Source organism: Apiospora phragmitis (genome assembly GCF_038363925.1).
Source record: "Apiospora phragmitis strain CBS 135458 chromosome Unknown utg000010l:1.0-9815664.0:1.0-9183399.0, whole genome shotgun sequence".
NCBI lineage: Eukaryota > Fungi > Ascomycota > Sordariomycetes > Amphisphaeriales > Apiosporaceae > Apiospora > Apiospora phragmitis.
This window is the reverse complement of record NW_027117409.1, coordinates 8,622,641-8,636,661: the sequence shown is the minus strand read 5'-3', so window position 1 is coordinate 8,636,661 and position 14,021 is coordinate 8,622,641. Positions and strand designations below refer to the sequence as shown.

Below are 14,021 nucleotides of genomic sequence, written 5' to 3'. Positions count from 1 at the left end.
TCTATAACTATACCTACCTTAAATACTTACCTAAGTGGTCTTTTCAACAGTAATCAGCATCTAGTAGTGGTAGTAGTTCGTACATTGATGACGTCCTCGGGGAGCCTTTCCTCCTCTTCTTCTAGTAGGGCACATAAGTTCTACGTCACTTCATTATCCCCCCATCATCATCAGTCGTTGCTCCTGATGGATTCTTGTGCTTGCAGCTCAGCCTACGAGGGCCCCGCAATCCATAAATAGTTTGCTATTTACCGCACAGGCATCGATAGCGGTTCCCTTCTCCTTTCGGAACAAGAACAAGGAAGAGATCATCACGAACTTCAGAGCCCGGATACCATTGATCTGAAAAGATGTATCCCTTTGATTCCCAACTACAGGCCGTACAATGGAGTAAACGCGACACTTCCGGTTATACTGTGACCTCAACAAGCTATATGTCCAACGCTACTAACCTAGCCAACACAATCTTTCTTAATCTGGTTATTCGATCGGTATAGAAGCCATCTCCATTGTACGGCCTGTAGCTGGCAATTAAGGGGATCAAATGGTTCGGTGTCAACCAGTCGAGATGCGATGCTTCCAGATCGTGTGCGCACCAGCTAGGTTAGCAGCCCTGTGATAAGATTACGTCGCATCAAAGTATGCCATATATTACTTCAGTCTGACTGAACTCTGTATTTACCATGTGCTGAACCCTAAAATCGCCTTGCCATCTCTCTTACCCAACTCATTTATCCATCTACCTTAGGTAATGAGAAGTATGCTTGCGCTGCCAAACGCGTGCAAAACGCGCACCACCTCCATGCAGAGTTACGGATATGTTACTAATACAGAAAGCATATTGTACAACCATTTTCATCATCCAATCAAACGCCCACAAAAGGCAATGACTAAGTACCCCATATGAACACAAAATAGATATATAGTGACGTTTCGAGGGAGGGAGTGAGGGGCGGCCGGGACACACCAACTGAGATGTTGTGGTGGCTGTTGTTGTCGTCGTCGTTATTATCGTTGTTGAATGTTCTTTCTCATAAAGTCAGGAAAAATCATCAGATCATGTTGTTGCCGCCCACCACTTTGCCCGGCCGGTAATTATAGTCGACGCCCCTCCGCCAGCTGAACGGACGGCTCCAGTTATTGTTGTTGTGGTAATACCGCGGAAGCGGCGAGTTCCCCGGATCCGCGCTGGCCGGCAGCTCGACGGGCACCGGTGTCTGCGGGGTCGAGGCCAGCATGATGGGGGCTCTCGGGTGGTACTGGCTAGTGCTCATGCTATGGTACGGGTCAGGAACCGTTGCCTTGGCGATGTCTTCCTCCTCTACATCTTCTTCTTCGCGCAACAAGAGGATAAGGAAGGAAGTAGGAGAAGGAGACTTACGAGTAAGCAGCACCATGTTGTTGTTGTTGGCGATGGTGATGGTGGTAGTCCGATTTTTCGCGCATTGGGCTAATGATTTCATAGTATGGCGCCTCGGGGCTCGAGTACGCCATTACTTCGCCTTGTTCCTGCGCCGTGGGGCTAGTGCGACGAATACCGCCGGCTGCTGTTGCTTCGGCACCTCCTCGAGGTGTTCCGGACCGGAAAGACGGCGCCCGCTCTCCCTGGCAGGCAAAAAGGAGCCCCTCCGATCCCCTGTGCGGGCTCCGCGGCGGTCGGGCAGGAGGCGCCGCGGCCGGCAACGGGGGCGGCGACGGCGCGGAGCGCAGAGCGACGTGGCCCCGTTGTTGACGGATTTTAGAGTGTGACAAGTGCCGCTTACTACGGCAGCAGCACAGAAACAAGAGGCCTGCGATCAGCCCGAGTAAGGCGGCGCTGCCCACGGCGATGCCAGCAATGACGGCCCCTGACATCGAATCGTGGCCGCCACCTCCATCATGAGACCCTGTCGTGCTTGCTGCTGCTGGCATGTACCCGCCAGGTACCTTCGGGTCGGGCCGCGGCATTTCGGTGGGAAATGGCTGTCCTGGGGCGAACTCGAACGTCGAGTTTAGGACATACTGCTTCTGGATATCGAGCGTGAAAGTCCCATTCTGTATTTTGTTTGCTAGCTGATTAGCCTCTTTTTTCTCCTCGGAATAATCACAACTATGCGATTTCAATAACAGAGAGAGCTATGCATACTGGGTTGATAACCCCAACCATCGAATTCTCAAGACACGATCCCGGTACAGTGCTGGAAAGAAAGCATATGTTAAAAAGGGATGAACTTGCAATATAGGACCGAAACGAGTGTGAGACCAAAACCGTCATCATACCAGTAGAAGAAAATAGGCTCGGTATCGTTGATTTTGACGTCGAAATGGGGAGGCTCGTTCAGGATGGCCTGGACTGGCACGAGGTTGCTGTAGAAGCCTCGCCGCCCGATCTCCACGGTCTCATACGGTATGCATGGGTACCTGAACTCGGCTCGGGCGACCGAATGGTTCGTAGGATAAAAGTTGAAACCTGTGGTCGCCAGTCAGAATGAGAAAACGCCCTCGTTTGGCCCGGACGTTATAGGCAGAGAGGAGAGGAGGAAGGGCAACTCACGAACGATGTCTCCCACATTCGCCGTGAGTGAGTCCGGCCGGAATGAAAACCCTGCCTATAAGTTGCATGTCGTTTAGCTAGGACGCAAGACTTCAAGATATATGGTGTTGACGTACTGCTCCCACACTGATCGTGTGGATCGCTGGTGTGGACGCCGTCTGCGTTGCCAGCGCGCCTGTTCGATCTGGCGTGGCATCATGTGCCGAACTCATAGAAACTCTGGCCGCGAAGACCAATACTCCAAGAAGCAGTCTCATGTTGGCGAGTGGGTGATAAGAGCTGAACGCTCAACTCACATATTGTCAAAGGAAGAAAGTGGTGAAATCCAGGAAATCATGGAGAGAAACAGGGAGGAGGAGTGAGACGAACAGGCATATCATTCTATCACTGATCGAGAGGCAACCCTCGAGATAAAAGTAGCTACACATCATCCCACTGCATACCATAAAAGGCTGACAGGGCCGATACGATTCTGGAGGTAGCAGCATCCACCATCGTGTAGGGAGGTTTGGAGCAACAACCTTGGCGGTCTTTACGCTGCTTACACGAATCCAGACGCGCACAATCACCGTTTACCGATACTGGGGAGATCATCGACGACTGCATTATCAATAATGCCTTGGTAAGCTGGTATTTGTCTTGGGAACGTCCGAATCGTAAGTACGTCGTGACATCTACCCAGGAAGGACCGGGTTATGTTCTGCAGGATACGGCTGGCCAATGATCAACGTGGTAAAAATAGTGAGCGGAGAAGGGGGATCAGGTTGCATCGGTAAAAATACCCGGTTTGTTAATTCTCGAACGGCGCCGAGCGTGCCTAAGATTAGACGCTTAAGCGTCGGCTGCAGGTTGCCCGGAATGGACTACGGCTCTAAATCGGGTAACATAGGGCTTATATATTAATATACCTGAGAACCAGCGAGATTGGGAGCCTGTTTGCCGGGATCAGCTGGGTCACAATCCGGCACATTTTGGAGAAGACGCAGTGTGCTGCAATCCGTCATAGTTGGTTGTCGTGGGTATAATTTATGGTTGTCCTATAGAGGTTAGAGTACCGTTGTGCGGCATCTTCTTCTTGTCGAAAGAGTCGTGTCTGCGACCCTTTCCTAAACAATTTCCTTGTGTACCAGCAAATTCCAAGCCGATGATGTCTCAAGTCAGAAGGTTTGTAAACCATCCATTCGACGAAGACTTCCGCAGCATTGAAATTCAGATCCTGTCAGGTTCACAGGAGACAGATAAGCTCTAATTTCGCATCTCGTGTAGAGTGCGCCGTTCATTGGGTTTTCGATTTCGCGCTTTGCCCAACCTTTCTTGCAAGTATACCGCTTTCTTGAACCAACTTGCCAATACACCAGAGATAGCACAGCATGAAGCCAGCAGCGCCGATTCCGACGTTGGCAACGACCCACAGGTCAGGCTTATCAGGCGGGGTTGCGACAAACTGCGCAAGACCATGCCAAACGATCATGAGAAGGTAGAAAGCCCCGTGGACAAGAGCGGTACTCCACTGAAGCCACGCGTTCTGGCCTTCCTGGAAATAGGCACTCGTAGATGTAGGCGGGAGACCTAGCAGATACGCCCACAGTAGAGTGAGGACGGCATAGGGAACTTTGAGATCCACGCGTGAGAGCAAAGGGAACATAGTCCATGCACCTAGAAGATTGGCGAATCCCACCCACGCCCTAATATCTTTTCCGAGGCCCTGCTTCCCAGCAAGCAGTATGGTCATAGGGAGAAGGGGCAGTAGAGCGCTTTTCTCATGGACTTGGTAGCTGAACAAGAAGAAGCCCCAGGCCGTAACAGCGAACGCGTATGGAAGAAGTTCTTTGCGGGGCCGGACAAGAAGTATAAAGTTGGCCGGCGCAATTGCCGCCAGGGTAGCTGCAAGGGATATGCGCTGAAGAAGGACCGTGGGGTACTTGCGCATTTTGATAACCACATTGATTGCACACCAGAAGTTGGCAACCTTGTCTTCGAAGAGGCCTCTCGCAAATGGGAAAACTCTATGAACCATTTGCACTAGCTGCTCAACAACAGGGTAGTAGATTGCGTTCGTATCCAGGTAATCCGCAAGCTGCGAGAAGATCGGTAGTGGCGGGCGGGGGCCGTCCAGGTCTGGCTGAGAATCGATACCGCGACTAGCATCATACAGGGCCCCAAGAACGATAGGGAGGATCAGAATCGCAAACGAGATAACTGTAGCTATAGCAATGGTGGCGAATCTGCCGACGTTGATTCGGGGGTATATGCAGGTTCCGAGCAAGAAGGAGAAGACAGCTGGTGCGTAGTAGAGAGCCATCTGCTTAAAGCCTAGGGCGGCAACGAAGAACACCGCAGCCCACATATGGCGGCCAGCCAGCATGCTGGACATGCTCGAGAGTACAAATCCAAGCATAACAGTGTTATACTGGAAATGGACATGATCAATGAGTATGGTAGCTGGCTGCATGAGAATCGCGACCAATGCCACCCAGGCTGTCCACGGCGCCACACCGAAGAGCCTGCTGTATCTTCTGACGAAGATGACAGCCGCAGGTATGTAGATCAAATACTCCGAGACGATGACGGTCGCCCTCATAAATATCTTCAACGTCGGGTCGTGGGAGCCACGAGAAGCGACCAACTCGAACCAGGTCGGATCAATGATAGCCCCAATCTTGCCCAGCAGCCAGCTATGGTAGGCAGTCAGGGGCGGGTAGTCGAGACCCCACCACTGGTAATCGTAGAAGTACCATTGCGAAATGGGCAGCTGTGTTGTAATCTCCATCCAATGCCGCTGGGCTTCGAAGTCGCCGAACATAGGGGGTGACTGAAAGCCTGCGCAGCCATTAGCGATTGTCGAGCAGAGTGTACGAGAACCATGCAGGTGTGCGCCTACCAGAGTAACCCCAAAGACCTGCTGCCCATCTAAACAAGCCGACGGCCATAAGAATCAACGGCAGGACCTCCCATTGTGACACGGAGCCGCGGGCGGGCCAGAGGAAAGCCGCAAGGGGAACGAGGGTGTTCGAATGAGGGCTTCGGGCTTCGTGAAGGCATCGTAGGTCGCGGTCTTCTTAGACTTGCGACGAGGTTTGTGGGTGGCGGAAGACGGTGCGGCCATGGTTCACCGTTACGTAGAAAAGGTCGAAAAGAGTGTCGTCGGCATCTGGCTCGAAAGTCGTGAAATCGGCCAAGTACGAGGCAGCTTCAAGTTCTGGACAGAAAAGCAGTCTGTCTGGACTTTTAATTACTGGACTAGGGTTCAGGTGCTGTCTCCTTAACCTCAAGCTAGGAGCTTCGGAAACATGTTCCCAATTCAATCGCAACCTGGCCTGGAAGCTGCGGGTCATTCCGCGATGTACGTCTAGGTGGTACCTACCTGAAGTTTGGCGCCAGATCAACAACACTTAGTGCACGAAATTGTTACCACCTTTGGTATAACTGATGTTCATTGGAATAAGATATGCTACCGACACTATTGAATTGACTTGATTTGATACAACATGTGGCTATAGGCAGGACTGCGCGTATTGACTCGCAGCCATTTCAAACCCCAACGATTCGTTACCGTATTCCAGGGCCGTAATAGCTGGCGTGGGCCAAGCAGTGGCACGAGCTTGCTTGGCCTGTTAGCTTGAGAGCGCTGGAAGTGCAGCGATGCCAAAAGCCCAAAGCTGGGCTATAATCACGATGAGGTCTTTCAGCAATCGAGTATTTTCATCACGATTCAACTGCTACTGCACCTACCTTTGGTGTGATATACGATGATACCAATTTGAGGCCTATACTATCTTCATTTCGGTTACCAACGATGCCTTTTCCTTTTGTACTCCCGACCACTTCCTCCTTCTCATATTCTGCCAGCTTCAACTGCGAAACCCACCCCTCACTGCCACTCAATGCTAGCACCCATCGCGGGGTGGTAAGGATGCCTTGAAGAAGCACAAGCGCCTGCCGCCAGCCTCCCAAGCCCCCAATCTCCCGTCGATAGTCAACAGCCTCGATAACTACATACCCTACCTGCTGGCCGTGGATGCCGGGCTTAGCCAGCAGCGGTCCCTGCATGAAGCCCATGATGAAGCCATCGGCGTGACCTTGGCCTCCACCCCCAGCATCGAGTGGAGACCCACCATCTCCGAGAGCGCCGTGCCCGGGAGGGAGTCCGCCCGCGTCAAGATCCAGTCGCTCGAGTACGAGCTGTTCTTCGTCCTGTCGACGCTGGGCTACACGCACAGCCAGCTGGCGCGCGCGGCGCTGCACCCGCTGTACGTGACGTCGGGCACGCACGTCGGCGCGCAGGAGCGGACCGCGGCGATCCAGACCGCGGCCAAGCACCTGCTGGACGCGGCCTCGGTGCACGACTGGCTGGCGCGGCGGGCCGAGGGCCGCGTCACGAGCCCGCTATGCGCCGACATCGCGGCGGCCACGGCGCGCGCCCTGGCCTCGCTGGCGCTGGCCGAGGCCACGCTGCTCGCCGTCCTCAAGGACGACCCCTACCCGGCCGTCGTGGCCCAGAACCGCAACAAGACCGACACCGAGTGGATGTACAAGGCGCCCGACATCCCAAGGGTGCGCGCCCACCTCTTCGCGCGCCTGTGCCTGGCCGCCGCCGACCACGCGGCCCAGGCGTCGGCGCTGGCCAAGGCCACGACCAAGGGGACGTCCAAGCTCCACGAGGGCCTTATACGCTACATCGAGGACTTGCGCATGGCGAGTCGGGCGCGGGCCTGCCGTTTCTTCGGGATCGACGCCGAGTTGTCCGGCCAGACGGGCACGGCCTTGGGATGGCTGCAGTGCGGTCTCCAAGAGCTGGGCCACGAACCCAAGGAGGCTAAAAAGGGACTGAGTCTCAGCCGCATGAAGAAGGAGTGGTCGGACAAGCGAGAAGACAAGAAGGTCGAAAAGGGTTCCGGGTGGGGTGCTGATGCCGGCAAGCTCGAGGAGGCACGGGTGATCGAGATGCTGGAGGAGAAATGGACCAAGATGAACGATACCGTAAGAACTGATCAAGACTTTCTTGCATACGGACCCTCCAGCTTTGCTAACAATCCTACAGATCATGACACAAACCGTACCTTCTCCGGCGTCCTTACTATCAGGGTTACCGTCTGGCAGAGAGATCCACAGCATTAAGCCCTACGAGGCGCCGAAGTTGAGCGCACAGTCTCTAGAAGCCATGAGAGCACCTCCTGATAGGATTGACGATTCCGGCGAAGAGCCTCTAAGCTCGGATGAAGATGAGAAGGCGGCTAAGATCCCTCCCCCAGGGGCATTTCCGGGTACGCAAGATCAGTATAGAAGGGAGAGTACCAGGTCATACTACTAGATTCAAGTCATTTTGGCCATAATCTTTGAGTCCAAATAGGAGTTGATATATCATATTGCTGTTACATCTATCTAATCATCGTAAGGTTCTTACTGCCATATTATATCGACCAGGGGGGAGGTACAGGAGTTCCTGGTCTCTGGAGCGGCGACACAGAACCAGGAACAGGCCGATTAGGCCCAGAAGAAGAAGAAGGAGAAGAAGGACCAGGAGGAGGAGGGGTTGAGTCCTCTAGAGCCACAGCAACAATCGCCTCCTGCTCGGCGAGCCACTCCGCAATATCCTCGCCGCCGTTTTCCGTCTCGTCCGTTTCCATCTCGGCCAGCATCTTCTGCCGCACCTCGACCACGACGTCGACCCACTGCAGTTGGCCCCTCCTTTCTTTCCTGAACGCCGCGCGCTCCCCGCTCGGCCGACTCGTCCAGCCGGGTCTCCGCGACGTCGAGCGACTCGAGCCGGAGATCGCGCCCCTCGAGCACGCGGTACTGGTATGTCTCCCACTCGCCGTCCTTCCACTTGCGCCACGCCGCGAAGCCCTCGTCGTTTCGGCGGCGTAGTGCTTTCATCGATTTCTCAATCTCGCGGTCCGCCCTCGCTACCACCGCATCTGCCCCCGGCCCTTGCTTGTGCCCCGGCATCTCTAGTTTCTTTCTCTTTGCCTTTCTTGGTGCTTCTAAGACAACGGTAATGCGCCTGGAGCTGCGCGAGGTACTGGTCCTCGACCCGGCGCTCTTCCTTAATACGCGCCGCTAGCTCCCCGTCCAGGGCCTTCTCGCACGCAGTCAGTTTAGCCACCGCGTCGGCGTGGAGCTTCTCGCGTGCCGCGTTGTTCTTCTCGCCGAGGGCAGCCCGAGCCACTTGGGCCTCGTGCTGCCGAACCGCGGCGCGGCGCTCGAGCCCCTGCGCTATCCCAATGTGCTGCAGGACGTGCAGTTCCTCCAGGGCGTCGCGCAGCCCCGCGAACTTGACCTCGACGGCGGCGCGGCGGGCCTCCTCCCGCGCGATGCGCGCCTCGAGCTCGCAGCGCCGGCGCTCGACGTCGCGCCGCTCGCGCTCGCGCCGCAGCAGCTCGGCCTTGCGCGCCTCCTCGCGCTCGAACTCGGCCACCTGCCGCACGGCCTCGGCGGCCTCGGACTCGTCGCGGGCCTGCCGCAGCGCGCGCTGCTCCTGCCGGCGCCGGCCTGCGGCTTTGATGGTGGCCAGCTGCGCCATGGTGCAGTTGCAGGTACGCCAGCGCGCGCCGCACACGTAGCAGAACTGCGCGCCGCAGCGGCACGTCATGTGCTGGCAGGCGTCGCTGTGCTCGACGTAGGCGTGGCAGCCGGGGCAGCGACGCCAGCCGGCCTCCTCGGCTAGCTGCGCGGTGCGCTGGACGTCGCGGTCCTGGGGGCAGGTGCCGTGGCCGTCGGCGTTGAGGTTTTCGTGCTGTGCGCCGCGGCATAGCGTACAGGTGGAGTGGCCCGCGGTGCACCGCGCGGTGTTGAGGGCGCGGTCGATCTGGGCCGGCCGGAGCCAGGCGCTGCACTCGGGCTGGTGGCAGTACACGCGCTCGGACACGGGCAGGTTCCACTCTTCGGCCCGGCTGCGGTACCGCTGTTTGAGGTCCTCGTCCGTCAAGGTCAGGTTGGTCGGCTCGGGGATCGTGTTGAGGCAGCACTTGGGCGGCCAGTGCTGCTCGTGTTCGCAGGCCGAGGTGATGAGGCGCGTGAAGCAGTCCTGGCAGTAATTGTGACAGGGCGCTTTCACCATCTCGTTGGGATCGAAGTCATCAAGGCAAGAGACACATTCCTAAAGATATGATCAACGCGAGATCGGTGGCTTGAGGATCACGGGGGGCAGCTTACACTTGTTCTTTGTGGACAGAGGAGCTGGAATCAGCACTGCTCTCGGGGGTGCTTTCGTTTCGGACACCCTGGCCGTGTCGCTTCCCAGCCAGCAGTGCGTTTAAACGTGCATCCAAATCCAAGCTTGACGCCGAGTTAATCTTTCGAGTACGCGAGGCCGCAGCACTGCTAGACTCAGCTTTGTCGCCGTTGTTCAGGCGGCGTAGAAATCCCAGGAGCGAGCGCTTGAACAATTTGCTAGGAACAGGGGCTGGCCTTAATAGACCGTGCTGGTCTATTGTCAGTCTTGTCCCGGCAAAGTTGACAGAGGCGGAGCCCAATTGACGATGGCTGGTCTCGGACACCGGAGTCATCGCGTCTGATAGTGATCCATCAGTACTCTGTTCTTGCTGAGCAACCTGTGGTGCTTCGTCTTCCGTCTGTCCTGTCTCAACACCTTTCCCTTTTGTCCCATCTTCCTCGAGCTTAAAGGCTTCTTCCTCGGTTTTGCGTACCGATTCCTCGACTATACGGGCTTTGACCCTGTCAATAGACTCTTTCAGGAGATTTTGAATGATATCAGATGTAACATCATAGGCGTCCTTCAGCCCCTCCGGTGGCTCGTACTGGGTCCAATCCACCGGATCTTCATCCTCTTCTGTGTCATCGTCAATCACAGATGTTTTTGTCGGAACTGGTTTTCGAATGATCTCCTTTCCCTTTCCCTTCCATTTTGGCTGAGCTCCCTCGGGAGCTTGGGTCATTGCGGTTGCCGGAGTATCTTGGTCGTCTTGCTTGGATGGGACCAGCAACATAACAAACACCTTATATGCGACTAGTGCAGTGGCAATTACAGCGAGATCGCCAGCAAGGTGTAGAGACTCGGAGCTCATGTGTGAGGGCTGACCGTTCCATGTATGGTAATTGGAAGCGAAACAAACTTGTCCTTACATTCCCCGCGCCTGCGTTCAGTAATATTCAAACTGATGTTGGTCTTTGTGGTTATTTATCTGGAAGCTTGATGCCATCTGAGCCTGAGAATCATACTCGAAAAAAGGTGTATCATTTACCGAGTGGACGACAACCAATACTGGAAAGTAAGACAGTCCACGGCGCTTTAATACATATTTAGAAATATTGAGAATGGATGTTCGGTACCGCGGCAACCCGCTTTTGACACTTGAGCTGGTTTGCGATCTTGGCCTTCGCAGGCAGAGAGCCTAACGTGTCTCAGCCGCACTAGGTCGGCTCTCAAGGCATGATGATGGTGAGGAGAAGCCCACTTGTGATGCAGGCTGCTCGCCAAGTGCAGCAATCAGGAACAGACTCGCACTTGGCCCCTTGTCCTATAACGATTCCTTCTGGAATTCTAGCGCAGTGCTTGAATTGAGCCTTGCCTAGAGTAGTCACCGGGGCAGCAACCCCTTAAGCCACACTGCGGGCTGATTGGCAAAGTCGGCATGTGGGAGCTGATGGCGGGGAAGTAGCGTCGAGGTACAGCGCTGGATATGTGCTCGATCACCCTTGGTTTCATGTGGGTTCAAGACAAGTGCCTGATAAGAGGCAGTGAGGATTGTACACAACCGCAGACCGTGGTGGCCGTTGGTTTGCCTGTTGTTGTGGGCGGTGCTAACACCAAAGCTGCTCCGCCCACGCCAATACCAACACCATGTGCATGATCAACCTAGCGTGCTCTCTCCAACCTGTCAGCTGCGACTTAAGGATTCCACAACGGAAAACAGCCGCAATCAAACGACAGATAAGGCAATACCTTCCATCACACCAGAAGCGAAGCCTTGTAGTTGCCGACTTTGCCGCCGAGGCTTTGATCAATTATGTATAGAAAGCCTTGCCAGGGTTCATAGCCATATACAGGTTTTCTTTTCACTGGACCAACTTATAGAGTCAATCCATCCATCGTTCCAATAATCTGATTTTAAATCGTGCCCATTTCGTTTTTGGGGTCTCTAAAACCTACTTGAGTTAACCAGCCCAAGAACTCGCTAGAACGAGACGAAGCAATTATGAGCTCATATATTTAGGTGACCTGTACGGCCACCCCTAGAGCTTAGCGGCCTCCTTGGCAAACTCGACCGTGTTAGTGCAAGTTCCCACAGACTCGAGTTCAACCTCGACCACATCGCCGTCCTTGAGCCACAATTTCGGTTCCCGACCCATGCCGACCCCAGACGGCGTGCCTGTGAAGATCAAGTCTCCGGGCAGGAGTGTGTGGCCCTTGCTGAGGAATGAGATCGTCTGCTTCACATTGAAGATCATATCCGCTGTGTTCTCCCCCTGTAGACGATTTAGTAAGCTGAGTTCAGTGATTGCTCCTTCTCGCGTAACGGGGAACACTTTATTTACCTGGACGGTTTGACCATTGACTCGGGTCGCTATCTTCAGGGTCTGCGGGTCCTTGATCAGGTCGCTCGAAACGATCCCCGGCCCGTACGGAGCCCAGCCGTCGAAGCCCTTGCCGAGGGACCACTGGCCGCCGCCCCGCTTGATCTGCCAGTCCCGGTGCGAGACATCATTGCCGATGGCGTAGCCAAGCACGTATTTGAGGGCCTCGGCCTCAGACACGTCGGAGCAACGCTTGCCGATAACGGCGACGAGCTCGCACTCGTAGTCCAGCCCGGCTTCTTCCTGGGCGATCTGGTGCACGGGAATGGGATCTGTTGGTCCGGCCAGAGACGTCACCGGCTTGTAGAACAGCACCGGGTATTTCGGGATGGGCATCTTCGACTGTAATCTAATGTTTCAGCAAATGGCGCATAACCAATGATCAAGTTATCTCGGCTGGGCTGGGCTGGGTAATGGTACCTACCTCGTGGGCATGCTTCTCGTAGTTCAATCCCAGACACCGGACCGTCTTCACGTCCTCCAAAGCAAGAGGTGCTAGCAGAAGACGCACATCGGCGACCTGGTCGGTCACCTCGTGCTTGCCGAAGATATCGCCCGTGACAATGCGGGCCTGCCGGGTCTTGGCGATATCCGTGACACCACGGGGCAGAAGGGCATCACCATAGTAAACTCTGCCATCCCTGGCGAGGAAGCGGACGAGACGCTATAGGTTGATCCGTCCATATTAGCATACAAGCCTGTATGAAATCGAAGTTGTCACGGGGATCCCTCCAAAGTCGTCGGTAACATACGCGACGAGCAGGATCCACCGCAAGCCGATGAGGTACTTACTGAGAAAGCAGGCATGGCGCTGGGAATAACAGCAAATAAAGAAGAGAGCAAGCAAGATACAATCTTTTCCTATGGAAGCCGAAGATCCAGCCTCTTTTCTCTTAGGACTATATAATATTATGCAGTCACATAGATCAAAAAGACAGCTATCTCGGACATTCGCCGCAATCTCTCCTCGAATCTCCAATTGCAGTTTTTTTAGTCGTAGCGGGTTAAAGTACGCGGACTATTGCGACTGACTCCCACTTCGGATACCCCACCCCAAACCCCGGCAGTGTGTTATTAACCGTCTGGCGTGCTCTGGCCTTCCCGTCCTTACTCCTCGTCAATGGAGATAACAGACACGACGGTCTCCGGTCTCGCTATGTTCTTTCTGTATCCAACTACTTCCAGTTGTGGTCAATTTGATGACTGCGATCCGGCAGCCTTCATTTTTAGGAGCATTTGAAGAAACTCCATTATCTATGCCAGGTGTTCTACAGGTCAGCGACGATCTGGTCAAACAAGGTGTACTTTTCATACTTCTGGGAAGGCGGCATCCACGATCTCATACGTCCACTCCATTGACCAGTTCTCCATACTGCCGACACTAACGCCAAGACACCAATATGTACCGACTACGTGGAACAGCGACTGGTGCATAGCCTTGAGACTGGCGATATGCCTCCCTAAGTAGTGGCCAAGGCATATCCCGCTTTTCAAGATCGTAGCCCAACCATGCATAAGATCATTATGGGTCCCCCGCAGAGTGACGTTCATTTCGAACTTTAGAATGATTATGAATCACACACGAACCTTGCTGTAGCTTGTATGTAAGACGACCCGAACAACAGCGTGGCATACTGCCTCGGCAAGTCTTTCGCTCTTTACCATCTTGGCATGAATTTGATGATTTGCGATGACAAATGAAACCGGACTTTTCGGTTATAGCAATACTCCGAAGTGAACGCAAGAACCGCGAGTTAACATATCACCGCGAACGGAACACCGCGAACGGAATATTTGAAGCCATCAGGAAGGATACCACTGTACTGTACCAGGTATATCGCCAATGCCAGCATCTGCTGGAGTCGGCTAAGTAAGCAATGTAACCAGCTCCCTATAAAGACTCGTTGATCCGACCGTGAGTGCTGTGATATTAGGGAACCATCAAGACTCA

General features: G+C 54.6%; 5 protein-coding genes across 5 annotated transcripts; 1 reads left to right on the top strand and 4 right to left on the bottom strand.

The window, feature by feature from the left end:
* Nucleotides 1–1,052: 1,052 nt before the first annotated feature.
* Nucleotides 1,053–2,790, bottom strand: PG994_012391 (uncharacterized protein; the record flags this gene model as incomplete). The annotated part of the gene is made up of 5 exons (XM_066863800.1): nt 1,053–1,275; nt 1,382–2,089; nt 2,260–2,449; nt 2,534–2,588; nt 2,650–2,790. The coding sequence occupies 5 exons, from the start codon at nt 2,788–2,790 to the stop codon at nt 1,053–1,055; spliced, it is 1,317 nt and encodes a 438-aa protein (XP_066712910.1).
* A 1,019-nt stretch (nt 2,791–3,809) lies between these two features.
* Nucleotides 3,810–5,639, bottom strand: PG994_012390 (ALG8 glycosyltransferase family ALG6; the record flags this gene model as incomplete). Its single annotated transcript, XM_066863799.1, has 2 exons — nt 3,810–5,353; nt 5,495–5,639. The coding sequence occupies 2 exons, from the start codon at nt 5,637–5,639 to the stop codon at nt 3,810–3,812; spliced, it is 1,689 nt and encodes a 562-aa protein (XP_066712909.1).
* A 569-nt stretch (nt 5,640–6,208) lies between these two features.
* On the top strand, nt 6,209–7,844 carry PG994_012389 (pH-response regulator protein palC; the record flags this gene model as incomplete). The annotated part of the gene is made up of 3 exons (XM_066863798.1): nt 6,209–6,229; nt 6,425–7,513; nt 7,575–7,844. 3 exons carry the CDS (start codon nt 6,209–6,211, stop codon nt 7,842–7,844), a joined length of 1,380 nt encoding a protein of 459 aa, XP_066712908.1.
* Nucleotides 7,845–7,944: 100 nt separating this feature from the next.
* PG994_012388 (uncharacterized protein) lies at nt 7,945–10,431 on the bottom strand (the record flags this gene model as incomplete). The annotated part of the gene is made up of 4 exons (XM_066863797.1): nt 7,945–8,205; nt 8,237–8,463; nt 8,528–9,632; nt 9,706–10,431. 4 exons carry the CDS (start codon nt 10,429–10,431, stop codon nt 7,945–7,947), a joined length of 2,319 nt encoding a protein of 772 aa, XP_066712907.1.
* A 1,297-nt stretch (nt 10,432–11,728) lies between these two features.
* On the bottom strand, nt 11,729–12,877 carry PG994_012387 (uncharacterized protein; the record flags this gene model as incomplete). Its single annotated transcript, XM_066863796.1, has 4 exons — nt 11,729–11,962; nt 12,032–12,412; nt 12,495–12,734; nt 12,863–12,877. The coding sequence occupies 4 exons, from the start codon at nt 12,875–12,877 to the stop codon at nt 11,729–11,731; spliced, it is 870 nt and encodes a 289-aa protein (XP_066712906.1).
* Between the last annotated feature and the right edge of the window lie 1,144 nt (nt 12,878–14,021).